The 27,222-nt window shown below is 36.6% G+C and overlaps 3 protein-coding genes across 8 annotated transcripts in view; all 3 read right to left on the reverse strand.

Annotated features, from left to right (window-relative positions):
* Positions 1-25: 25 nt before the first annotated feature.
* Positions 26-2,269, reverse strand: LOC105833889 (probable ribosome production factor 1). Of its 2 annotated transcripts, none has more exons than XM_012675977.3 (3): positions 1,555-2,269; positions 1,030-1,294; positions 26-219 (listed from the first exon to the last, which is right to left on the reverse strand). In XM_012675977.3, exons 1-3 carry the CDS (start codon positions 2,129-2,131, stop codon positions 42-44), a joined length of 1,020 nt encoding a protein of 339 aa, XP_012531431.2. In that variant the 5' UTR covers positions 2,132-2,269; the 3' UTR covers positions 26-41. The 2 variants fall into 2 exon arrangements, with proteins under 2 accessions (XP_012531431.2, XP_012531432.2); XM_012675978.3 differs by lacking the exon at positions 26-219 and adding an exon at positions 853-925.
* A 144-nt stretch (positions 2,270-2,413) lies between these two features.
* LOC105833890 (BET1 homolog) lies at positions 2,414-3,677 on the reverse strand. Of its 2 annotated transcripts, none has more exons than XM_012675979.3 (5): positions 3,523-3,676; positions 3,337-3,410; positions 3,110-3,243; positions 2,879-3,045; positions 2,414-2,805 (listed from the first exon to the last, which is right to left on the reverse strand). In XM_012675979.3, the coding sequence occupies exons 3-5, from the start codon at positions 3,126-3,128 to the stop codon at positions 2,650-2,652; spliced, it is 342 nt and encodes a 113-aa protein (XP_012531433.1). In that variant the 5' UTR covers positions 3,129-3,243; positions 3,337-3,410; positions 3,523-3,676; the 3' UTR covers positions 2,414-2,649. The 2 variants fall into 2 exon arrangements, with proteins under 2 accessions (XP_012531433.1, XP_036148566.1); XM_036292673.1 differs by having other exon boundaries at positions 2,664-2,805; positions 2,872-3,045; positions 3,523-3,677.
* Positions 3,678-4,111: 434 nt separating this feature from the next.
* LOC105833884 (KN motif and ankyrin repeat domain-containing protein 3) overlaps positions 4,112-27,222 on the reverse strand; it is a 38,619-nt gene continuing 15,508 nt past the window's right edge. For 2 of the 4 annotated variants that reach the window (XM_012675966.3, XM_012675969.3), the window contains exons 2-10: positions 23,756-23,850; positions 22,419-22,609; positions 21,637-21,877; positions 11,225-11,340; positions 10,760-10,840; positions 9,944-10,171; positions 7,784-9,012; positions 6,066-6,669; positions 4,112-5,970 (exon numbers count right to left, since the gene is read on the reverse strand). In XM_012675966.3, the coding sequence (XP_012531420.2) occupies positions 5,527-5,970; positions 6,066-6,669; positions 7,784-9,012; positions 9,944-10,171; positions 10,760-10,840; positions 11,225-11,340; positions 21,637-21,877; positions 22,419-22,609; positions 23,756-23,801 (3,180 nt within the window). In that variant the 5' untranslated portion in view covers positions 23,802-23,850 and the 3' untranslated portion in view covers positions 4,112-5,526. Of the gene's footprint in view, positions 5,971-6,065; positions 6,670-7,783; positions 9,013-9,943; positions 10,172-10,759; positions 10,841-11,224; positions 11,341-13,565; positions 15,154-21,636; positions 21,878-22,418; positions 22,610-23,755; positions 23,851-26,534; positions 26,935-27,222 lie in introns of those variants that run through there. The other 2 variants (XM_012675968.3, XM_012675971.3) reach the window with 2 other exon arrangements.

Below are 27,222 nucleotides of genomic sequence, written 5' to 3' on the forward strand. Positions count from 1 at the left end.
AACAAATTATTTCCTTCGTAAATAATTTTAATATGTAAAATTCACAAAAAGAATTTTCTTCTGCTTGTTTCCATGGCGTGTCTACGACCCTCTATGACCCACTCGTAATCTCCATATTTACTATCGAATGTTCCATGCTGCAGTGATCTTAATTTCAGAGTGAACCGTGGACCTAATTCTCGTAATCTTGGTTTTCCAGTTTTGAGATTGAATTCATATCTGAAAAGTAATTCATTAGATATAAATAATCATATCAGATGTAAAGTAACTTGCAATGTTAAGTCTCACTATAAATTTTATAAATTCCGTAATATAAGATTGACTAATAAAAAAAAAAAAAAAAATAAAAACCAATTATTTACAATTTAAATATCTTTATAAATTCTATGATTTTAACGGATCTTTTTATCTACAGTTATAGATTTTATCAAAATATTGCAATTTTGTAGAATCTATTAAGGGGATGCTAAACTACTCGTCAAATTTGATTGAGGTCAATAATGCAGTTATTTGTGCACGTATTAACAAAATTTTGTATGTATTTCTTTTATAGATTTAGAAATCCATTTCCAGAATTAAAGTTTATGTATTAATATCAGCTTATGAATTGCATTTCATATCAAGAATTAAAAAAAATTTTTAGATTGCTCTTTTGAGATACAAAATGTTTACCAATGTGTATCTTTTTTATTAAGATGCCTACGCTCAATCAAAGCATAGTATTGTTCCTTAATGTTCACTCATGTGCAGATCTGACTTGATTTATATACGTACAAGATGCACAATTTTTATATCAAGCACATTTTGTTAGGAGTCCACGCCAAATGCCGACAATTAAAAAATTTTTTTTGATTTTTTGTATAAAATCGTTACGTCCACACATTGTTATCGTCTATACTTTAATTGTGGAGAAAGATTTTTAATTCTGTAAATGCAATAAAAAGTTAAACATTGGAACAAATTGTACAATTCTGCCGGTAAAAGACGACTTTAGGATCCCCTTAAGAATGAAAAAACTTATGAAATTACCTGTGATGTCTGAAAAATATATAATCTCTTTGATTGTGAAATGTTACTGCTCTTCTTCCTTTAAATTGTGGCTGATAATGAAACAATGCTCCCAGCATTCTGCCAATGGTAAAACCTAAGCGTGTGGTAAAGTTATTGAGAATAACTTCAGGTCGGTGTTCGGTAATCTCTTTATGACTACGCTTCAAATCTGTTGTTATTTTTACATTACTGAGCTTAAAATGTGCTGTAGGGCCATCAGGTAAGTGAATGATCAACATACCATCTAACATAACATTAATGTAAGGAAAATTATTTCAAGATAAAATTAATTTAATGTAATATCTCATCCTGATCTGATCTTATACAACTTGTAGTATAAATTTGTCAAATAACATTAGTTGAGTCGCTTATTAAATAACATTTTAAAAACATTTATAGTGCCTCTAATAAATCCTTATTAATTAATTACAAATTTACATAAGATATTAGTTTAATACAAATAAAAATATTACATCAACAAAGTAATTTTGTTAAAAAGGATACTTGGTTTACATTGATCTTCATTAACAATTATTATATCTGTAAAATTTCTGGCAGTAGCACTCTTGACCATCTTCTTAACGCCAGAACGATTTCTATACAGAGAGATAGAATTAGGAATTATTCTTGTGAGTTCTCTGCCAAAAATTCTCGTTTTCCTGTTTGGATTATCGGCATATGTAATGAGGACCTTGGGTTCATACTCCTGCCTATAGTAGGCAGCGAATTCATCGTGCTCACACTCAACTTTGAGTTCCTCATTCGTCTCATCATCCAGATCACCTACTATCATAGTTTCATCCTTCTCTCGCAGACTCTCTATAGTATGTGGCACCTGTTTCGGAGCATCTTCCTGTATCCTTGCTTTTTTCGCCGCCTTCTTCGCCTTTGCTCTTTCCTTCATCAATTCCTGACATTTTTGATATCTCAGTGCTTTACATTTGATGTGATTGAAGTTGCTGTTAGACGGCAGCAAAACTTCCGCAGTTTTCTCAGTCGAAGTACTCGGTTGATCGTCCGCTACGTCATTTTTATTTCTGGGGCGGCTCAAAGGATTCTTTCGCAAAGTTTTAATCTTCATTTTGTAAGACTTTTTATTAAAATTCTTAACGTCCAAGAGAACACGAAAAGAGAAAATCGCGCTTCTAACCTATCAATTCTTTTAGAAATACCACATGTTTATACGAGTGTATGTACATGCATGCAGGATCGCCAACGTCATGAGAAATCAAACTAAATGGTAAAAAAAGGGGGCGTTTCTATCGTCTAGCTTCTAAAATAACTAGACTATTGCCAAAATTTTAAAATTTACAACAAAAAATAAAACATTTTTGCTCGTATCACCAATTTATTAACCACGTAATTGTAAAAAATATATTTATTTCTCTTTATTCCAAGAGTATACCATCCTCCCCTTTATCTCTAATGCATTAATATTTTTTTTATAACGGCATAACAATGTATATGTTACTTTATAAAATAAGAGTAAAGTTTTATGACGATATAATGTAAAATTCAATGCTAACCGAATAACTTATTTAAGAAACCTTAATTACGTTTTATATACATTTCACTTAGCTATATAAATCTTGTGTAGAATCATTTAAACTTTAAAACTATCCACAATACGATAAATACCGCTACAGAGAAAAGAAATAAGTAAAGGATATAATAATTGTGTTTTGCTTTTCCCAGACGCAAAACACGTGCCACAGAACCAAACAACGAACTGCTTGTTCTTTCATAATCATCATCCTAAAATATAAATTCGTATTATTTCTCATTAAATTTAAGATAACATGTAAAATTAATCATACTGACTACTAACTATGTCTTTTAGCATTTTCTCTTGATATTTTACTTCTGTACCAATATCAATGGATAATGATTTTAAGGCTTGAATTTTATCCCCTAGTTTTTCAGTCATCCTTTCGTTCTCATCTTGCATAGTATTGTGAGTAGATGTACTTGGTAATGGCTCATAGCCATAACCCCCTGGAAAAATAAAAATTATAAAGTAAGAAATTATCAATGCATCTGTTAACATATGTCAATTTACCTGAATGGGCACGTCGCATTTTGTTAGTTTTGTTAGCAATCTTGATAGCTTAATAGATGAACAGACGTAGAAGAAAATTATTGTCTTATAAAATATTCTTAGAAACCAAGAGAAGTACTTCAATCTGTTTTTATCTGAAAAAATATGTATTGCAGGATTAGCTTAATTTTTTATTCTTATATATTTATGTAATGTGTAATAATATATATGTAATAAAATTAACTTACCCAGTCACACAGTAGTCAGAATTATTTCAGTACAAATATATTGTCCAGCTGTATTAAAGCTGTAAACGGCGATACTTGAACAGAAAAATATTCATGTATAAATATAACCTCAAATACACAAAATATTTGTATAATTTGGCCAAGAAATCTATCCAAGTCTTGTTAATATAACGCTTTGCGAATTACCAATTATATAGAAAAACAGACACAACCGGAGACTAGAAAATATATGTCAATATACGTCAACGTCACGATTGTAGACGTCAGTAAACGTGTAATAAAGAAGTTCCTATGTTCCTATTGCTACCTATTGCATCATTGCGAGCGAATGACGAGAAAATTAAGTTAATGCTAGGTTCCTGACATATCAAAGATCGACAATTTTAGAGTTTTGCACAGTTTAGAACAATTATGTTAATATAATGTAATATTAATTTACTGATTTATTATTATTCTGATATTTTATAGATAATTATAAATTGTTTTAATATTATATTAAAGAAAGGGAGGGGGAATTATATCCCCAATCAATAATACCAATGCTCACAATCATGACTCTAGTGGCACAATTGAAAATTATTCAAAATTTATGGACTTTAATATTATTTTAATATTATCCCTCTTATCAAATTTATCTTTACTTCATTTATAAATTTTATCATAAATTATACTCTTTTAACATTTCTGTAAAATATTAAAAAAATTTTCTCTTAGAAATTAAATTATTAATTAAATGATGATGGACAAAGGGTGCTTGGAAAGAATCATGTTTCAGTAAGTTATTAATAGTATTATATATTAAATATAAAGGCACAAACAATAAGGAGTACTTTTCTACTTTCTAGATTCCTACGGTATCAGGGTGTTTCGCACATTGTCTAATACACGTTCGATATACAGACAATTATATCTCACGCCAACAATTGTGACAGAATTATTCTCGAAGACGGAGAAACACTTACGATAACGCTATGGATCTCTCTTTGATCTCTCTCGAACTTAAATAATTTAATTACAATTCTATCTATTCACAACCTTATAAGAAAAACGCTCAATGTGTATTATTCTTTCACGTAAATGCGCGATACTTATAATAATGCTTGTGTTGACGATTCGTTCGGTTAAATAAACATATATTAACATCTCGATATGATCGTATATAAAATTCTCGATATGAAAATTGTTAACAAGTTCAAAAACATAATTTTCATAAGTCTTTCGACGTTCGCGCGTTTCACAACTAGATATACTGTTTTTATACAATTTTCATCATCTAACATCTTTATCTCAACGTAGAACAATGATAAGTACGTTTGATGTCGCTCACACATGAAAACGCCGTCAATCATTGAATCGTAAAAATCTCACACTGTTATAACATCTACATTTATTACATATATTGCTACTTAATGCTTCTCTATTCATATCGGTGTAATCTGCAGCAAATCGTACATATAAATGTATATATACGATACCGATTTGATCCCTCAAGAAGTAATTTGAGATTAGGCCTGAAATTTGAGTGTACTAAATATTATATAAATTTCTATTTTAAGAAACTTGAATCGACAACCGTTCTTTTTGGAATGTTCAATATTATAAAAAAGAAAAAACACAAAAAGATCGATTTTTGTTGTAGATTATATCATCATAAATATTAAATATTTTGTACTTCCACAACCCGCCTAAGAGAAAAAATTGTATTCCTCGAGGGTGTGTTATTACAATCAAAATTGTATAAAATTTATGAAGAATTTGTGAAAGATTCGTCAAAATGTCTAACAGCACCTACAATGGATTATTACTAAAGATTACTGCTACGAAGAACTAAACTATAAGATTTTTCCAAGTTACCCTGAATAGATATATACAGTGTTGAGCATTATTCTTGACTTCTTAAATTATACAATACAGTTCTATCGAAACAAATCGACTGTTAGGCAAGAGGACTTCAACGTATCGTCGCATGTTCTCAGTATTATAGAGATAGTATGAGAATATTCATTATAAATATAATAACTTATAGGAAAATATGAAAAAGATCATATAAAAGAAAAGTTACATTTAAATATAATAAATGTAAAGTTCTGATTATACTGTGAGTCGCTTGCCAATTACTATTACATTCGAAATAACGTAGGAAGAGAAAAATCATAATGGATCACGAAAATTAAGGATCTATTATTAGAATTATTTGGAATATTTCGATGTGTTCAGAGAAACGTTGGACGAGTGAATGCGTCGTGATGGCGCTGGGCTAACTGGAGCCGACGGAGACGGTCCAGTAGGTGTTGTTGGCTTGGAACCCCTTCTGCTTCGCCTTAAAGTCGAATACGGACTGATACCCCGATTAACGTGCTCGTGCGCGTAAAGTAGCACTCCGATATCCCTGTTACCCGCCTCCAGGGCGATCTTCAGGGCTGAGCTACCATCCACGTCGACGATAGATGGGTCGCAGTCTGGGTGCGCAAGGAGTAATTTTACGATGTCGGTGTGGCCGTGTTCCGCGGCACACATTAGCGCGGTGCTACCGTCTTCATCCTGGATATTAACAGCTGCACCAGCATTTAGGAGTAGTTGTGTCATATCCTTGCGTCCGTGCGATACCGCCAACATCAACGCAGTTTGCCCATGCTGTTTACCCAGAAAAAATTATAAAAAATAAGAGAATATTTCTTAATATAGTGTGCTTGTATTGTATTTATTGTAATTAATATAGTAGAACTTACCAATTTTGCTCGGATATTGACATCGGCAAGCTGAAACAATCTATTCGCCACCGAAGCGTGCGTGGAATTTCTGACTTCTGCCAGAGCAGCTAACATCACAGCCGTGTAACCAGCCACGTTCGCTTTATTAATGTCGCAGACTTTTGAGTCTAACAATATAGACACCACGTCGAAATTGCCATGAGAGACAGCGTAGTGCATCGCTGTATTTCCACTGGTATCTGTCATATTAACGATGTATTCCAGTAGAGTACTGGAATATTCTTCGAAACGATCCAGATAATCCTCGACATCTAACGGATTTGCGCTAGATGTGCTGGATATTTTGAACCATTCTTGCTGTATAATATTTGTAGCATTCTTAAGCTGATGAGAGATATTTCTGCTAGGTGACTTCTTGATACTATCGTTGAGCACTTTCATAGCGGCTTGCATTTCTTTCGAGGGCTCGACCTTTTTTCTAGGCTTATCTTGAATTGGTTGAAACAGAGCTGATTCGGGTAGCTCGGATTTCTCCTCGTTATCCGCCTCCTTCTCCACCTTATGCATCTCTTCTGATGCAATCTTCTCATCCTTGGTTTTCTCGGATTGTAACTGTTGAATACTACAAAAGACAAAGAGAAATAATTGTCTATTTTGTAAAATGTTTGACAGATACATATAACACTACTAGTTAATTATTACTATTTCTTTAGAAATGTTATGTAAAAAAAATTGTGAAATTATTAAATAAAATTAATATAATCTAATAATTGATATAATTAAAAAAGATTAAGAAACCTAACACAAAAATATTATATTAAACTATTATATTAGATATTAATATTAAAAATTTCACATAATACTGAGGAAACTAATGGGGTAAAATGAGGGTGGCGTTCAATGGGACTGTAAATAAAAGACATCATATTGGCAGAGGAAATGTTACCCTTCCGTGGCCGGACAAGGTAGGATATCGGAGACTTCGAGATCGCTAGATAAATGAGTAGCGGCTCGTTGCGGCTGCTGTTGCAGCATCGATCTGTCGAGAGATCGAGGGAATATGCTTACTCGTTCACCATTGCCAATACAACATGGGACACGCACTGATACCGTCGCGATATTTATGGCGTGGTTGTTGTGCCAGGGAGAGCACCTGATGACGCATTCAACACACGTACACTACCATGAATTCAAAAAGAATAACAAACTATCCGGCACGCTTGGCCGGCACGAAGTACGTCATACGCGGCTCTGTAACTGGCTTCGTGCAACCCAGCAACCCTCTTCCCACTTTAGTGCAAAACAACCCCCTTTGCAACAGCGACCTTCGACCACGGAAATAACAGATGGCGTGAAGTGTAGTCGAGCGGGAAGGGTGGATCGAAGTTTGAAGGGATAATAAATGGTTTACCTTACTTGCGTTTAGAGGTAGATTTAAAATTATACAATAAATTAAGAATTAAGCGTAGTAAATAATTAATTACATGCAATCTGCAATTATCCGCAAGTAAATAATTAATATTTTATATAGATTATACGTGAATCATAAGGTAATTTCATTTAGTTTCCCAGTTCATTATTTTTCTTGCAAAATAACTTGGATATAGTTAATATATAATTTATTTTTCATAGATTACGGGATTATTTTACGGTAAAAATGTTAAATTCTTAGTCTGTGTAAAATCTCTACTTTCCACAAAAATTTCATAAAAAAAATAAATATATAAATGACTAACCGATTGCTACTGTCGTATTGTTCCTTATTGTCGGCATCGTATCTTATCACACCAGAGGCTGGTATTTTTGTGTAAGTATCCTGACGCTTGAACTGTCTTCTATGATCGCTAGTATTCAGAGGAATATGGGACGGCCTCGGAATCCTGGATATCATGTTGCTGTTCTGATGATTTAAGTTGTTTTCCGCATTGTTCGTGATCTGCTTTGCCAGACTCTTGATCGTTTCCTTGCAATTGTCGCAATAATTCGCCGCGCAGGAGATTGAAATGTGTGGTCTCACAGACTCACCGACTGACACGTCAACCAACGTTTTCTTCATCGTCGAAGTGCCAAAGTCTCGACATCTTGGCGTAAGACCGGAAGTATCGGTGCCGCGAGCGATAGTTCTCACCAAGTCCTCCACCATCACCGCGACTGACTTGCTGGGTTTTGTCTTCGTCCGCGTATCACCGTAGTTGAATGAATGACTCCTCGAGTTCATCAAGTTCAACGACACTGGCGATTGCACCGCCACTGGATCCGGTCCGACGCACACGCTCCTGGTGCAGGAACCAAATCTGACTTGGGTCCCAATCTCCGATGACATCGGCTTGGCAGTTACACTCACGTGCGAACGCATTTTGAACTGTTCCATCACCTGGACCGCCTGATCCCGCTTCTCAGGTGTTTCCGGATTGCATTGAATGCCCGTAGAGAAAGTGTCTTTTACCAGGCTGTTCTTGTAATTTCTCAAAGCCTGCTCCACGAGCAATTCAACATCCTCATTCATCAGGACATCCTTCATACTCAATCTTGTTGATGTACCGCAGGAACGCTTCTTAATTTCCTTCTTTATTTCTGGTGCAATATCCTCGATTAGGAAATGACTGTACTGAAGCCTCTTGGGTTTATTCTCTGTATTGATACCGAAGTCTCGAGTCTTTTTCATAATTTTACGACTAATTGAATCGTTTTCATTGGGCGGTATTGATTCCACTTGAAGCGGAGTTCTTGTTAGCTGCTTTTTTCGTATCTCCGGCAGGATCTCCTCCAGCATCAATTGACTGCGCGTCAAATTCGATTTCCAGCAAGAATGCTGGGAGTTCGAGAGGTTTGATAATGTCTCGTTTGCTAGAACAGTGCTCTGGTCCTGGATCTCCGGTACAATCTCCTCGATTCGCAGATGGCTTTTCTGTAACGATGGCTTGATCGGTGTGCTTGTTATCATACCGACATCTCTCGTTCGAACCTGCATACGATCAGTTAATTCATTAAGAACTTCCAACAAAATTGAATATAAATTATTAAAGTATATTTATCAACTTTTAAACTGACATTATTTAATATTGATGTAATTGCTACACACTATTACATAGAAAACATAATATCGATTTTGTATATTATTAATCGCCTTAAATATTACGAACCATTGCGTACCGAGCAGATTATATTGCCGATGACATATCTGGGAAGTTTCAGGAAAAAACGCAACATAGTATTGAAGAGCGGATACATATTGTAACGAATATGTTTATAATGTTCAATCTCGACGTGTATATTTATAAATATTTATATGCAAAACATGTACACGTACGAAAGTAGCTCGATGTAAGAAAACGACATGCGAAGTAACGGAATCGAGTATATGATAAAATTACGTATCGCCATTTAAATTCCGATTTTCACTTCTAATTAGGGAAGCAATTGCTACTCACTTCTGGATATACATAAATCGACGAATAATTCAATGAGTTTGAGAGCTTTTAGTTAAAAATAAAACTAAAAATGCAAAGAGTATATAATTTATGTAATCAAATAACATCAAAGTTCAAAGGACTGTCTAAATTAACTTTAGTATTAATATAATTTTTAATTTTAATTTTATTAGTTTCTTATCATTTTTAATAATTAAATTAATAACTGAAAACAAATAATAAAATTTATAAAGTTAGATAAAAGAATTTTAAATGTTTGTGTGCGTGGCATAAAGTAAAGTTTAATGAAACTATTAAAATTATGCTCTAATATATCAATGTATTAAAATAATGTAAAATATAATATATTTAATTTAATAATTCTAATAAAGAAACAGAATTTCAAGATTTTTAAGATGTTTCTTATATATGCTTGCATAAATAAATAGCTCGTATACAATAACTGAATAGAAACGCAATTCTTACTGGCTGGTACGATACCCCGACGTCTCTTGTCATCACACCGCACATGGTTCCCATGTCTCTGGTAGACACGTTTGCAGAGTTCTTCAGATTTTGCAAGGTGATTCGCTGTTCTGAGAATGACTGACTGCGATACCTATGTAGGGCGTCGTTGCAGAAATTCGTTCTACTCAGCTCGTCCACTTGCCGCAGGAGATTGCGCTTCTCTTCTTTCAATACTGAGATTTGCACCTGCGGGAGAAAAAAAAGAGATTGTGCGCGTGGAATTAGATAAGTCTGGCAATAGTGCAGTCTTTTATCAAGACTGATAAAATTGTAGTATAAGAAAACAATGAGTTACGGAAGTAAGAAAAAATGCATCAGTAAAATTAATGATTGTAATAATTTTAAATCAAGTTTTTTATATCAACAGATAGAATGTTTCATGTTAAACAAAGACAAAATTAATTTTTAATCAATAAGATTAATTAAAAACAAAATATTAAAAATCATCTTTTCTTCAACTTTATTATTTTTCATATTACAAGTTTATTTTGTTAGAATAATAGCAGTTATTAAGCAAATGATTGCAAATACAAGCTCACTGAAACATTTTTGTGAAAATGTATGAGAAGAACTTTACATTTTCGCATCGTTTGTGCATTGAACGAGACGTTTTCCTGAGTGGAAACAACGAGATCGTGATAAAGCAGCGGGAATCTCTTACACATGAACGTTTCGCTAGAACGGAAGAGCTCCTCGCCTGGGTGCAAATTATATGCCGGGCGATGAACGTTACGAAAGCGTAGGTGGGAGAATAGGAAATTAGTGAGAACTCACCTGCAGCATGGGAATCGCCTTGACCTGTTCCTCCAGCTCTTTCATCCGTTCCAGAGATGCCGCCATTTGCTCTCTGATATTCTGCAAAGTATATAAAAATATTATATATTATATTATCTCTCTATCCTTATATTTCATAAAATTTACTTATTATATAAAATTACCAGCTAAGTGAAATAAATAAGATTATTATCAATCCTAAGATTATTATTAATCCTTAAAAATATTTAATTAGAGATCAATTAAAATCGAGAACGAGAAGGAAACAATGTATAAAAATTTTGGATGATGTAATGGCAAGGATGAAGTCATTACATTTGTGTTTTGTGAAGTTTTATTAATTTGGATCAAATTTAAAATCATTAAAATTTTAATCGCGCACGTAGAATTTTATTTACACCATATTTATTGCAATGCAATGTATAATAGTAATATAAAGTATAATAAAATATATAAATTTCATACCTGGAGTGCACCGGTACTAAGATTCGAATTGCCACTTCCGACGCTGACGTTGTCGGAATCTGCCGGTTGGTCTGTCTGAGCCGCATTTTGCACCGGCGCCGTTCCGTTTGTGCCATCTAGCGAAAAAAATCAGTCGTGGAAAACCACGTGCTTAATTATCAGCTATGCCTGTCTTTTTTGCAAGAAATATTTTGTTAATTCCGAGAAAACGTGGTTACGCTGAAACGTTAATTGAAACATCCACTTTAATCGACTCCCCTTCCGATCGACTTTGCCCTCCAGCTTCGTTAACCCTTTAACTAGGGAAGTTAATCTGAACTGATTTCTCCGCACGAGGCAAAGATTTCAGAAAAATATTTGAAAAATAAGATCCGTAAAAAAGTATCAATATTTATTATTAAAAAGTAAAATGACTCACTTATTAAATATTAAATTTGAACCTCTCTTTTTATTTGTAACGTGTTAGAATTAAGCTAGTATCATACGTAAGAACATTTTCTAGAAATAATTAATTTACAATTAGCTATTAATAGCATGGTTATCTTTTTTAACAATCGTTGATTGCTCCTTTTAACGTATCGTTCCATCTCGACAATAGATGGAGGGGGAATAATTAAATTCTTTTTTTTTTGCGTCATTATCGTATCCTTATGCAACATCACAACAGGCTGATTCACCTGTTCCGTCAAAATGTTTTCTAATAGGCGCTTGGGTAACCGCATTACAGAGCAGAACGTTATCTCGAAAAGAATAATGAAGAGAAATGTGATAGACGTTGTGGCAAATTCCTTTGGCAATGTCGTGATATGCCTCTCGGCCGCCGCCACAGAGATGCAGAATTTTCAGCACGCAATTCGTGACGAATGATGTGTTTGCACGAGATATTTCACAATCTGCAATCTTAATTTTAATAACGTATTCTTCGGCAAAGTATTTCCTCAGCAAAACATGCGTAGTTACAGGTAATCAAAAAAGACAACTGAATTTTCAAAATACAGTTAATTAATAAAAAATTATTAGTGTTCAATTAATTGCAAGCAGCTAATGATGAAATTTTACGTTGAGATTTAAATTTACAAAAGTAACGTTCAAAATAAAGAAAAAAAGGTGGCGAATGACTTTCGATCTTTTCGTCATTTTCGCCGAGAAAAAGAAGATTGACTCCAAACTGGGGGGAGAAACTTGCCATTAAAATTAAGGTCGCAGGGTTGCAGGAAATCCTACACGTGCGTCGTCATTAAATGTTGAAGCGCTCGAATCACGCATCACGCGCATTGCACATGTGGATTAGGCGAGATAAAAAAGAAGAAAAAAACGACTAAACGCGCTGCATCTCCAGCATCGTGAAAGTTTCGCGGCGGCGACGAGCGTTAATGCCGCTAATGTCGTGTGCCAATCGTGAGATCGCGATAAACCTGTCGCGAGAAAGAGCGAGAGAAATTAACAAGGCCGCCGTTGCGTGCGCCAAGAGTTACGTGTCGCGTGCGTCAGTTTTTTTGTACACAATGCCGCCGTTTATTTCGAGACTTCCAGAAGATTAATTTTTTTTGTGCTTCCGACAAGACGAGGTCAAGTTTCTTAATTGAAAAAAAAAATCCCCTGTTCCGAGCGAACGAGAACGCGCGCGCGAATTTATGGAAATGCAAGCTCGATGGATGCAGCTCCTCCACGAACATGGAGGATTGCGCTACGATGCAGCGCCTCTTCCCCCGCGTACGTGTTTCTCGGCTCCTAAACTACATTTTAACATGGTCATGGTGATAGCGCGAATAGGATTTTCCGAACACTGACACTCCGATCCCGCGGCGTCGTCCCTGGCACTTCCATTTCTCGCTCGTTTGCCACGTTTCAGGCAAATGCACTTGTCGAATACGGAAAAAGGCATCGCGCGCTGCTCGCGAATAGCATAACAACAACGTGATCGAATCGGCGCACATGTAGAAGAAAAAGAAAGAGAGAGAGAGAGAGATCTTTGAGGTCGCCCGATTTCTCGAGGCCAGATATCACACGCTCATTGATAACGAATTCAGCTCGTCCGAGGTTAGATAAAGTATCTCTGTTAATTGTTTGCGCGGTTGCCAGTGACGCTAATCGGCGTAACGGTAAACAATAGCGGACACGGCGGTTAAACTGCATTATTTAAAAAAAAAAAAAAATCCGCCGAGGTAAACATCGACGTATTCGTCTGTTTTATTTGGCTTTTCTGTTTTGCTCGGAAATCCGTGGAGACTGGCACGACGACGAACGAAACTCCTCGCACGAGATCAAACGTGTCTCACGAGCGAAAAACACGCTATTGTCCTCGGACGGTGAAGAGTGATGACTTTCGAAACGAACTCACGGTATTTTCGCTTCGCCTTCAGCTTGCAGAAGGGAATCCTCTTCATGATGAAATTCTTCACCCCCATTTTCGCAGTTTCTCGATCTATCCAACGCGAATGATGTGCAGTCTGCGCGACTCTTTTTTCTTCTTGTAGGAGATGCACCGTTTACGTCGTAACACTTGTCAATGTCCTGCGCGCGTCACACCTGAAGTTGCCGCGGCTGTTATCGCATCTCTGTTTACTTCACACCGTCGCGGACTTGCGCCCGGTGTTTGAGATTCGCTCTTTCGTTTTTCTTTTTTACATCTCGCGAGTAAATTAATTGAAGCTAGTTACTGGCGTTATTTTACGTTATTTAATGCTCCCGTTTAACGTTTCAGGTTTCTTACAATTTGTCAATTGCTCGATCTTTAATAGGAACATGATTCGTTGTACGGTGTACTCGATGCACGAATTATCACATTTTATGGATTTACACAGATTATTTTTTTTACTTCAGCTATATTCTATTTTCTCCTTTTTTTTTCGAAAACAGACTGTTATTTTAAAACCGCACGTTAACGCTTCGGATTCAAACAATCGGCCGGTACAAAGTTTTCATCAGAATTTGTAGAATCTTCCGTCTCCGTTCAGTCGCGACTCGGCGCAAACGTCGGAGATTGGTACGGCGTACCGCGGGCAACTTCACGGCGTTGTCGTGGATCACTCTCGTTCATCAAAGGCGACGTACTTGTGTCGAAGATCCGCGAGTTAACGACACTCCTGGCCGCGGGGGATCGTCGGTGCTTTCCGCCGTGCTGCCGTGTCGCGAAATCGCTCTCTCGCAATCGTCCTCGCACGCAATCTCGGGCCGATTTCCCCGGATGACGGAGGTGGAGCCGCCGAGGAGACACGACGTGCCCCGCCGCGAGGTTAGTATTATTTTCGTTTGTTCCCCATCTTTATATTCCGGCCGGAGAATTGGGTCGCCCGGAGAACGCTCGGCCCGGAGGGCGACTTTAGAGCCGCTCGGAAATTGTCGATATAATTGGCACGACGAGGCAACGAGAGGCCGATCACATCGTCTAGGTAGGCAAATTCGTTCGTTCGTTCGTTCGTACGTTCGCGTTCCCGATATTCGCGTATATAGCCCGGCGATGGGCTCTTCTCGCCGCTTCGGCGACAGTTTGCGTTTGACTACTGCGATCGCGATGCCGTCGGCAGCCGTCGAGCCTCGGCGAGCGCGTTAAAGGTGACCGATGGGAGGGGGGAGGACGGGAACCTCTCTTCCTTTGTTGGCCTCTTCTTCTTTCGTTGCCCCCGCCGATTTGCTAATCGCGGGAAAAAAAGAGCGCCAACCCCTCTCTCGCTATTCGCCCGTGAGAATTACCGCTCGAATCGATTTTTCCGCGAGATAATTAACGATCGATCGACTTTTATTAAACGCGTTTGATCGACTGCATAATCGAACGGTGTGCACGTGTTTTTTATTTTACACAACAAATTTGTTCCTTAGTACCAGTGACAGAATTTATTTGTTGACAAAAAATGTTGAGTTTATTCTGTAAAAACGACTGTTATTTCTCGACATGATCTCGTAATATATGTTACATTAATATTAATAGTGTTAAAGTAACACGTTACATGTGACATAATTTTCTCATTAAATTATTACATAAAAATTACGTCAAATTATGAAATTTACATTTATTTTTATGTTAAAATATAACATGATATTTATGTTGATATTTGATATGTACTTAGGACCGGTTGTTCCAACTTCTTGGTAAACTTACCTACCAGATAAGCATGTGTCTATCTTCATTTCTTTTCATAAATAAATAAAGACAAACATATATTTACCTAATAGGTAAATTTACCAAGAGGTTGGAACAATCAACCCATAATATATTAAATTGACAAAAAATTTCTGTGGACCGTTTGGGACAGACGGCATCAGTTAAATTTAACACAAATTATTTTACTGTGTTGTTATATTTTTATACCGGTTGAAAACTTGACAGGTTTTATTTTAGGTGAAGTTATTTTGTTTGAAGTTTTACGCTCTTCTATCTCTCAAAAGAGCGGGAAACAATGATTTATGTGTATTCGTTACGCTTGAAAGATTTTCGATACGGAGGGGAATCAGCGGAATAATAGTTAATGATGTATAGAAAACTAATGATCTATCCGAAGAGGTTCGCATCCTTTACAATTTTCGCATTACCCTCGCACGTCTCATTAATTAATATTGGCTCCTGGCGATTACGTAACGATAGACATTGTCTATTATAATGTTGGAAATTAATGGATTTTACCGTTTTTTTTATTTATTAAGCGAAGATGCGCCTGTATTAGAAAAATACACGCAAAGAATATCTGCGTTTTGGAAACACGTGTGGCCCGTGTGTATCCACAATCAATATCGTAATTGTGCAATGACAGTTGAGATTCATTGAATCTCGTTGATTGGCTGACTGTTCGTGATTTCTTGAATCAAGCACGTGATGCGCAATCGGTTAAGATTAAACGGCGACTGTACAATACGAAGCCGCCAAACGGGCGGGCATCGCCATCCGGGGGCAATTAATCAGGCTATTTGTCGTGATTATCGCGACACACGTAGGTACACCCGCCTGAACGTCTTAAACATTGACAAACGATAAATGTTCACGATTACGTGACGAAACTCTCCGCGACTAAGTCTCTCGCTTATATATATTTATTTATACCGCGCGATGTCCTTCCCCGATTACGCATAGCACGTCGAATTTACACATCGTTGCCTCAGCGGTTCTGTTCTGTTTCGCGAGATCTTATTTTCGTTCGTTCGCTTAGATGCACGTGCCTCGGAAATAGCGTTGCACCAGTTGGGTGTGCGCGTGCTCGCGGCTCGACAGGTGCAGCCGACCATATGTGACCACCTTGCCCGAGCAAGGTTGCACCGAAATGGCTATAGGAACGACGACGATCGAGTCACGGTACGCGGAGCGATCGGTCTAGTCCAGCCTACCCGGCCATTTCGCACGTTAGGTATACTTGTGAAATTCTGAAATTCAATCGCGTTAAATACTCCGCCGTGGGCAGCCCCCGAGCTATTTCGAGCTCAGCGAGGCAAAACTTCGACGTTTCATTTCTGTTTATGACACCGGCGAACACCTCCTTATTACCGCGACACGCACCGTTTCGCTTTCTTAATCGGATACGACGGGAATTACTTCGAAAATTTACCACGCTATGGAAATACATATTGCATTGGTAACGCGATATGGAAATGCATGCATTCCCCTCCACTGCTTTGTTTTTAATTTTATTTCAGAATTCCTTCTTGGGAGTGCCATTCAACCAATGTACCAGAAATATGCATATAACGATGTGGTAAATGTTCGATTTTTCTCTCTCAAATTATCGTTGTCGTACTCTCTAAATTACAATCAGTGTATTTCATTTACCGTGGTATATTTATAACTGTGACAATTAGTGATAATTATCCACTTTTTAGTGATTTTTACTTTAGAAGTTTAGAATTAGCGCACCGAGAAAAAATTGTCGAAGTATTGAGAACCAAATGTTTCTTGTGACATTTTCTTCGATATTTGTTATTAAAAAATTTATTTGTGAAGACGAAATATACATTTCTGTGAAATGTACTTCTGAAATATATTTCTGTAAAATATACCTTATTTAAAGACATAATATCCAGTGTGCGTAAAAATAAGTAATGTATTTCCTAAAAAAACATTTAATTCGTCTTATTTAAATAAACCATTTCCCTATAAGCGCATAATATTATTTAATATTTTAAGTATATTCTTCGAATATTAAATGTACACTTAATATTCTAAGAATATACTTAAAATATTACTTAATATTAAATGTTATGCGCTTATAGGATTATTAGAGAAAAGAAATAAATCAATTAAAAAAAACCCAATAAAGAAATAAACCAATAAATAAGATAAATGAGATGCATTTCGTAGAAATATATATTTCGTTTCCACGAATACATTTTTTTATAACAAATAAATATCGAAGAAAACGTCGATGCGACATATTTCTCTCAGTGTCTATAATCACTGAAAGATCAGTGCACGGAGAGAGTTTTCTCTTAAAAATTACCGTGGAAATCGTAATAATTGCGAGACAACGTGAACCTCGAAGTAAATTTTATTAAAAATATAGTAAAATTCCTTGTGGTTCACGTTGTCTCACAATTATCACGATTTTCATGGTAATTTTTAAGAGAAAATTCCCTCCGCGTGTATTTATCTCACAGATTGACAAGTTATAAGTATACCACTGCAATCAGTGTATTTTCATTAACTTCATTGATTTTTCGCTGATTGCAATTTAAAGAGTAGAAGATCCGTTAAAAACAAATATCTATCGCGCGTAGAAAAGCAATTTTTGAACAATGCGCACTACGTTTTGGCGAATTGGCGATTAAAGGGTTGTTACATCGGCGCGGCCGGGCCAATGACGGACGATGTAACGGCAATGTAACCGCGGGGTAACACGGTTGTGGAAAACGCGGTGGCGGTTGCACCGCCGTCACCGGTACAACGACCGGAAGCAGGTGGTTCCAGCCACGCACCGGCGACTTCCACGCCGCGCGAGCCCCGCGAACTCGCGTACGGTACGTGCACCTCCTCTTTGCGTGCGGGGAGAAACGACCGTCCATAAGCTATCCTCGAATCGCGATTTAATAGCACGTAAAGCCGCAAAGAAACTGCCGCGACGTCGTTTTCACGTGGGGATTTAATCGACGGACGATGCCGGGGAGAAGCGCTCGCTGCGCGGTAGATCCGATCTCCAAGAGGACGAATTCGCATACTGGTGTTATTATAACTTTAACATCTGTTAATTGATGGTTTATAGCGCACGTTTTTGCGGATATTAACCCCGTAGCTAGCGTACGTATCTCGAGCATCTCTCCATTCGTTGTCTACTAGTGTAATTTATTATTCGTTTCTTCTTTTTTTTTTATCACGGAAATAATGGTTACTAATTATTAAAACTTTCTTCTGCTTTGAAATATTTCCCGTTAGCGATCTTGATTGATTTTGATTAATTTTCTTCCTCCGCATATTTCATTAGTATTCATTAGTAATTTGATAATTTAAGAGATAGAAATAATTTTTTTACGCGCATATAAATATTCCACATTGAGAAAAAAATGTTAATTTGACTAAATTGTTCAATGATTAAATTTCTTCAGTTCAAGTACTTATGTATTTAACGTAAATACATAAAATACTTAAACTTCAATTTAACTATTTATATATTTGACAAAATATATAGTTAAATTGAAGAAATGTAATCAAGTTGCAAAATTTAGTCAAATTAACAACTTGTTTTTCTCGGTGTATAATATGTTATTATCTAAATATAATAATAGTAAAATTGAAAATCTTTTTGTATATCGTTAAAATTGTTATCCAAACATTTTGATCGCATACTTCATCAACTTTCAGAGAAATAAGTTTGTTAACATAAAGTCGAATTAAAAATCTTTTTACACATGTTTCATTAAAACTGATTCAAATTCTAAATTCTGACTTAAAAATATTAAAACTAAACAGAGGAGTTTTTCTGCATTTATCTAATCTTTTTATTTAAATTGTTTTTTTTTGGGACATCCGTTCTTATATCAGTGAAAGTTGTATAATGCTAATCGTCCGTTGATTGGCGAACGAAGATATCAACCGTTTCCACCTTACGACACATTTCCGTTGTCGTCGGTTGCACGATAAACCGTAGAACGGGTGTAAGAATTAATGAACCGACTCGTCTCGTCGAGAGAGACAAGGAGAGACTCTTTTCTCCGTGACAGAGGAACTTCTCTCCGTGAGAAATCCGTGAGAAATAGATGCAATTGTCGTCGCGCGAAACATAATTTGTGCCCAGATAGCAGCTTCGTGAATCGGCGAGAGAGTGAAATGCGTGCGAAGCGGGTTTGCCGCTTTCGAGATTATTAAATTTTGCGGTCGCGATAACAAAATAAAATTAATCATAATTAATGACCATCTTGTTACTAACATAAGTCAGTGCATCCGACTCTCCTTGGCATCTAATAATATCAGTTACATTATATTAATTTGTGTCACTTTGATTAAAATTTATTATACTTTGTTAATTGTAAAACGCAAAAATTTGGAAATTATAACAACTGCTATAAGACTATAAGTTGGCTTTCCAAAGCGAGATAAAACATATTTTTAAAGCGTTCAAGAGAAGTAACGGTGAGCGGAGTAGCACTTTTAAAACATCTGATAAAATTAAGAGCCTGCGAAATAAAACGCTTGACGGCATGATTTCTTCGTAATTAAAGGCAAACGGTACGTTTTAAAGAAGTTATAAAGTTCCGAGTTTATAATACTCTCATGAAAATTCTTTATCGTCGATGATAAAAGTTATTGCGAGTTGGTTGAGCGGGTTCGTATAGATGTAATAAAAAGAAATTAAGAAAACCATATGCGCACATCTTTTTCCTCGTTTTAATCGAGTTAATTGAAATTAACAAGGAATTTTTATTATTTTAACAAGTTTTAATTGCGCTTGAAAATTTCTCGAAGAAAATAAGAGAAACTGTTTTGAATTAATTTGGACATAACAGTGTAGTAACGAGATGAAAGAATGTATCCCTTTCATGATTTCTTTGAAAAGATATTACAGCAAAGAGAGAAAATATTAAGCAGTATATTATACATTTGCAACGCGAATTTGCACACTGTAACATATTCTTGTAAAATTACAACTATAATAGTGAGTAATTTTGTGACCAACTATAACAGTTGAGACTAACTATAATAGTATGTTTTCTCGTGCCTATAATTTTTTGCAGTATACAAGTAAAAATAATTTAATTTGCCATAAATTTGTTTACAGTGTACACAAGTGTACACAAGTGTAAAAGTCAAATTAAGAAATTATTGCAAGAATTAATTTATATACAAAATTACATACACAGAAGAATTTACAACTATTATAGTGAGCCTCAAAATTACTCACTATTATAGTTATAATTTTATAAAAATTTTTTACAGTGTAGAAAGATAAGAACCCATGAGCAGCAGAAAAAATCATTAACTTGCTTCCTCCTGGCAATTAATTATAACCGCGCACTTTCGATCGGCGGGAGGTGTCGCGTCAATTATCACCTCGAATACAGAAAAGCTTACGCGCAAGTAATTTCTAACGCGTCGATGACTCCGAACAATTCAATTTCCGCGCGGCGATTTATTCCGCAGGCGAGAACTCGTGAAATTTAACACTAGTGCCTATAACAAGGCGATCGCATAACGAAATAATTAACGTGTTCTGGTGCCGTGGCGACTTCAAAGCGGTCCTCGAGACGCGGAAGGGGCCGTTTCTCTCCTCGCACCGTTTGCTCGCAATATAGCAGGTCATTGGGCCATGGAGAATCCTAAGATGGCCGCGAACGGATTCAGCGCGAGGAAATCCAATGTGCGTGAAAAATTATCAGATCTCTTTTATTTATTTCTCTTCGCTCTTTCACCGCGGTCGTTAATTCGTCGCGATTCATTATGTTTCTTTCACGGTGGTCGCTGAAATTTTTTTTTCCCCCCCCAAAGCGATGTTCCGATTTTTCGAGCGAAATCTACCGTTAATTTAGAAATCAGAACTATTTGTCTTGCGACAATCGGAAGATGAGATGATACTTGTAACACGAAGCAGATAAAGCAGAAAATCTTCAAGATTCGTTTCACTAAATAGTTATTTTCTAAGGATTATGTCTACAAGAAGGCAAAAGACGAATGCAAACGCCAATTTTCTGACGTAATATTTCAAGAGGAAATTGCACGTCTACCTTCGGCCGAAAGTGCAAATTTTAATTAATTAATCATAACCTCTCGGTGGACAATGATAAATTGAGTTTTGAGAAAGAGAGAGAGGAAAAATAATTTAGAAGTTGGAAATGCACATTAACTTATTAAGAAATTGCTAGAACAATAACAATTACATAGAAATTTTTCAGTTATAATTAGACTTACGATTGTGAGATAATTGTTATTATTATTTTGTAACAATTTCTTAATAAATTGATATACGTTTAATCTTATCTCTAAGGAAAGCAAAATATCTTACCGGTTTCTGTGATAAATCGGCAATCAGAAGTTCTCGATGATCTGCAAGATCGCTTGAGGGTCGCCTCGAAGTCGCTCACGACATCGCTGAGGTCCACGACTGGCGAGGGATGATAATCTCCCTGTCGTCTCGGTGGTGGCGGTTGATTTGATCTCGACGCGGCGGTCACCCCATTCGTCGCCGTACATTCCTGCGGTATTTTTGGCAATTCGGCCTCTATGCCCGCCAGCGCCGGACTCACCTAGAATCAAAAATAAAGGAAACAATCTAACACGAGGACGTTTGTTCGCGACGTCCGATGTGAATTATCGTCGGTGCGCCGCGCTGCAGCTTTGTCGAGTGATTTATCTTGAATCTTCACGGTTTCGTCGGCCCGCGACGGACTGGGTTTATCGTCAGAGTCGGAAATTCTAGTCGGAAACAGAGATACAAGCCAGACGCGATAATATGAAGGTAATTTAATACGATGTTCGTTAAAGTTACTGTAAAATTTTTACCGTAAACGTGAAATCGAAGAAGGTATTTAAACGTGAGAAGACCTAACAGCGTCTGTCGTACTTTTTATTTTTATCAGGTGATACGTCAGTCACGATTATTATTTTATCTTATCCCCATCTTTCTCTTTCGATTACGTCAAATAAATGTTATTTACATTATTTGATATACGGGAAGCATTCGGAAATCGTATGCCGGTAATACGTAACCCGCGGTTTCACTGTTTTCGTTTGGCGCAGTGCAATGCCTTCACTGTATGCAATTAGAGGTATCGCTAAATTAATTACCAGGCCCAGAAGAACCTCCATCGACTGGCATTGCCTACGACGTTCTCGCTTCTTGCGTCGCTCCGTGCTGGACCTGTCCCTGGCGTTTCCGGCCGCGACCGCCTCGCAATAACGCACAAAGTCCAGATCGATGTGATACCCGTAGGGGCAGCAGAGGCATTTCGAGCCGGAAACGTACGTCGGCGTCCTCGCTGCAAACGGAAAAACGTTTTACTTCAGAAAACTTCACTTTGCCAAACGTTTATCTCCGGTAAAGTGTATTTACTGACGAAATAACTGGTCAAGGTTACGTCGTCGGAGATAACCGTCGAGATAACACAGATATCTGCAAACTCTGTTTATTTGAGAAGCACTACATTCCTTCCCTGAATGTAAATTTGAAATTGGATTGAATATACGCGTCGCGATTGATTTATATTCCGCACGTTGAAAATTATGTAACTAATAAAGTTTTCGGTTTGTTGTCGTAGAGTCAAGTCAATCGGGCATTGTTCCTCTTCGTCGGGCAAGCGTTTGTCCGAGGTTAATAACCGCGGTGCAACGTAAACTGAAATATATGTTGTAACTACTGGCAAGTATCCAGAGAAACAGCAATAATAATCTCGCGAAGTTCGTTAGTCGGGCGAGTATGGGGATTCCATTTACAATTAGTGTCACACCGCCCGCACGTGGTATCGCATATGCGTGGCAATGACTTAATGAATTCCGCCTCGACGTCTCGGGATTCCGCGTCGGATTTAGAATTATGTTCGGTCAGGTGCCTTTATCCTCATTTAAATACAAGTAAGTTACCACAGAAGGCAATAATGTTACACAAGATAATAATGGTAATATTATAACGCAAAATATGAATATGTAAAAACAAAATTAATTGTATATAGTAATAACGATTACTGTTATCTCTTCTTCTTTTTTCATATTTTATTTCGCTGTAATGTTGAGCCCATAGAACGTTACGCTGTAAAACATTTTTGTAAAATTACAACTACAATAGTGGGTAATTTTGAGACCAACTATAATAGTTGTAAATTTACTTTTGTCTATAATTTTGCAGTGTACAAGTAAAAAACATTTAATTTGTCATAAATTTGTTTGCAGTGTATACACAAGTGTAAAAAAACAAATTGAGAAGTTATTGCAAAATTTATTATACAAAATTACGTACACAAGAAAATTTACAACTGTTATAGTTGGTCTCAAAATTACCCACTTATTATAGTTGTAATTTTACAAAAATTTTTTACAATGTACAACTTCCGCGCTTATGATTTCCGATTTGATTTACGGTCAACGATCTCTTATTATAGACGCGTCCACTTTTATTAAAAGTGACTCACCGTTTCCATTGAAAACGCGGGTCGAGGGGATGACAGTCAGGGCCATGATGTTGGCTGATCTTCAGGCGCACTTGCAGATCCGCGTTTCCATAATCCTGCATGCAAAGTACAAATAAAACCGTTAGACGTTTAGAGCCGCATAAACGTTTATATATATAATGCTGACAGATTCACGGATTGCAATGCGTGTGTTTACACGCAGAAATATATCCGAGGGGGAAAGGAATTGGCGAGCGTGGTAGATTTTTGGAGCGAAAGTCGAAACAATTACCTGCACGCCCTAATTACAATTTATTGCACAACCGCCGCCGCCGCCGCTACAGTTTTCCCGGAATAATTACATAATTTTCTAACCGTCTGACATACCTTCGTCAAGAATCGCGCGGCGATTGCCTTGGTCTAGTCAGTCGCTTCGTCTTCGTTTTTTAAGTCGCTTCAATTGAGCGAAAGTTTGTTTGCAGCAAAATTTTTACGAGAACGAATCAAAAACACGATGTAGCAATTAGCATTTAACAAGACTGCGCAACGAGAAAGAGCACTCTTTTACACAGAATAGCGAGTTATGAGCAGATTAATTAGTCGCGAATATATCTTTTCTTTTGCTTTTTCGATACTTTCTATAACTCGTACTCACAAACACACACACACGCACACGTATAGAATCCCTGCAGTTAGCTCGTTTAATTGTGCGACTATTCAGCAATTTCTTACTGAATTATTCAAGGCTTTTGCACAAATCTGTTATACGTATGCGTGGAATAAAAGAGCGCGGCGGTACGCATTTTTCTACTAATTGACAGTTATCCGCGCGACTGTCGGAAATTTGTGACGACGCGCTGTCGCGATATATCATGCATGCGTTCGTACGCTGAAAGAATTATTATACATAGATGGTGCGGAGTGCGCTTTTAGGCGCCGAACGTTCGCGCTTTAAACCGCAGAAAGGTATAATAAACCTCCTTAAACATGGTTTTCACGAGGCGCCCGCGACGGCCGAGCTAATTCCGTATCCCGGATTTCTGGTCTGACGACAGTGGTGCGTCCTCCCGCGGTTTCTTGTCTGTCGTCCCGTCCGCAAACTTTTAATTGTTCGCCGTCGGGCGAAAGATGTTCGGTGAGAGTCGAAATGTTGGGTGTTCCCGACGAATCGACTCGATTGTAATACTTTTTTACGTACGACCTCTCCTGATTTCTTAAAACATTAGTTGCCGTTCGCTTAAAATTTCAAGACTTTTATGGGTTTATTTTTATTGCAATCGCCCGCGCTTTGAATTGATTCGCACATTGTTTACCCTCATATCGATATCTTTAAAAGATATCTTTATCTGTAGAAACATTATCTTCTGAGAGATACAAGAGGTACAAAGTGATAGACAAGTTTGTTTATCGATACGAAAAATAAACGTACGTAGAAAAAGAGTAAATAATCATAAGAATGTGTAGGGCTTCCAACTACAGATATACTCGATACAATTATATTTGCTGTTAATGCAAGTACAATGTTGATATTGTAGTAACATATAGGGGAAAGGAGGTAAAATGATGAATTGTAGATAAAATGATGAATCGCTAATTTTTCTAAATTAATAACAGATATTGACCCGATGTTGAATTCATTAAATGCTTTATATAATACAGATTATCTGTCGTAGTTTGGTTTCAATCGGTCCACAAAAGTGGATAATATAATAAGAAATGTGTTTTGGGTACACCCATGTGTAACTTTTGGAACTTAATTGTTTACAGGGAATGACGTAATTATAGCAAATACTTTCGGTTCTTAAATAAAATCATGATATAGTATAGTTAAAAACACACATACAAATGCATTTATATTTTTTATTTCTCGCAGTGTAACATTCTTATTAAATAAATAAGTGAACACTATAATTGGGTAAGATGACGGATGACGCCAGATGACGCATTTCTAATTGCAGATTATGTTCTGCAACGAACGTAATGTCATGCAAATTAAGTTTATATTTTGTGATATTGTCATACTGGTAATCTGTAAGTAAATTTTATCATATGCAATTTATTGATTTCGTTATTTTTAAAAAATATAAAGTTGTACTATTAATATAATATATTGTTAAATAAATAAGAAAATTGGTGTTTATACCAGATAAACAATAGATAGGTTACAATGTTATTTAATTTCATTCTTTTCGCTACTGAAAGTCATCTTATCCACATAGGAGAATAAGATAACGAAATTGTCAAGTTCTTAAAAATCAAAATTTCTTAAAACCCTATAATTTATTTAACAGTTTTTAATTTTTATAGTAGATACAAAAGGCTTTAGTGAATCTAAAAAAAAAAATAGATCATTATTTTTATACCATCACAGAAATTAAGAAAAATCGACAAACTTTAAGGTTGTCATCTTCTCATCCCCCTTTCCTCTATTATTGTATTGAGTATATCTGTTGTTGGCAGCCCGCAACTACACATTCTGTTGAATCAACTACTTTTTTCTCCGTGTATTTGTTGATTTTTATTACGCATTTTACAATTAAATTGTTTCGGAATTCAGAACTTTCGCTCAACGATTTTCTTTCAAATGATGGTATCATCTTGTATAAATTAATAATTTAATTGTATCCACAGTGTACGATAATTATGAAACATGATGTAATATAAAAATATGCAGCACGGCTTTCACTTTTTATTCAAATCATTCGGAGTTTCTTATGTCGAACACTGTCCGGCATTACCTGTTATAATTTTCTCGAATCAAAAGTATTATCTCAAGTTATGAAACATCACGATTACTTACTGATAAAGAAAGCTTCTCGGAAATCTTTATCGAGAGTCACGCGTAGATCGTCTATCTCTCAAATAGTTTCCTTCGACAAACCAACTGAAGGAAGATAAAGCGTGCAGAAGTTTTCGAGCGAGCGAGAGGAAATCCTTCGAGTCGCGATTGAATTGAGATGAAAGCACATTCTTCTTCGCGACGGAAAGCCTGCACCTCGATTGAAGGGACCACTTAGACACGGCTCACGTACGGTGTAGGGAGACCCGTTGTCGTCGTTGAATGGAAAGTAAAGTCAGCGACTCCGCTGCGCTCAGAAACCATGGCCTAATTTCAGAGGAACGATGGACGCACGAACGTGCCGATAAATCGCGCGAAATTCCGCACCGGAAAGCGAACGCGGCTTACGTCGACGGACGTCTACCCGACGGTACTAAACTGAATCGATATACAGTGTTTCTGTCGCGCTGATAAGCTTGACCGCCTGATAACGAGTTACGCCTATACGCGCGTATTGTAGAAATTGGGGCGACACTTAATGCGTGGACGCCTCCACGAGAATTAATTAGTCATTGATTATATTGTACATAAAGTGTCTCGAGTGTTTCACATTTGTTCTTTCAGTCAATGGTTTTTTTTTTTTTTTAAATAATACCTTGTGTCTTAGAACATAGAAGTAAAGGATAAATAATTTACAAATTAATTTCCG

Source organism: Monomorium pharaonis, chromosome 10, assembly GCF_013373865.1.
Source record: "Monomorium pharaonis isolate MP-MQ-018 chromosome 10, ASM1337386v2, whole genome shotgun sequence".
In the NCBI taxonomy this organism is placed as follows: domain Eukaryota; kingdom Metazoa; phylum Arthropoda; class Insecta; order Hymenoptera; family Formicidae; genus Monomorium; species Monomorium pharaonis.

Excerpts from the sequence above, each read along its gene's own strand:
- LOC105833889 (XM_012675977.3), bottom strand. The coding sequence starts at position 2,131 with ATGAAGATTAAAACTTTGCGAAAGAATCCTTTGAGCCGCCCCAGAAAT. Across the intron at positions 1,295-1,554 it reads TGAAGATCAATGTAAACCAA|ATGGTATGTTGATCATTCAC; the intron begins GTATCCTTTTTA and ends ATGTTATGTTAG. Across the intron at positions 220-1,029 it reads ATATTTTTCAGACATCACAG|ATATGAATTCAATCTCAAAA; the intron begins GTAATTTCATAA and ends ATTACTTTTCAG.
- LOC105833890 (XM_012675979.3), bottom strand. Across the intron at positions 2,806-2,878 it reads AGAAAATGCTAAAAGACATA|GATGATGATTATGAAAGAAC; the intron begins GTTAGTAGTCAG and ends TTTATATTTTAG.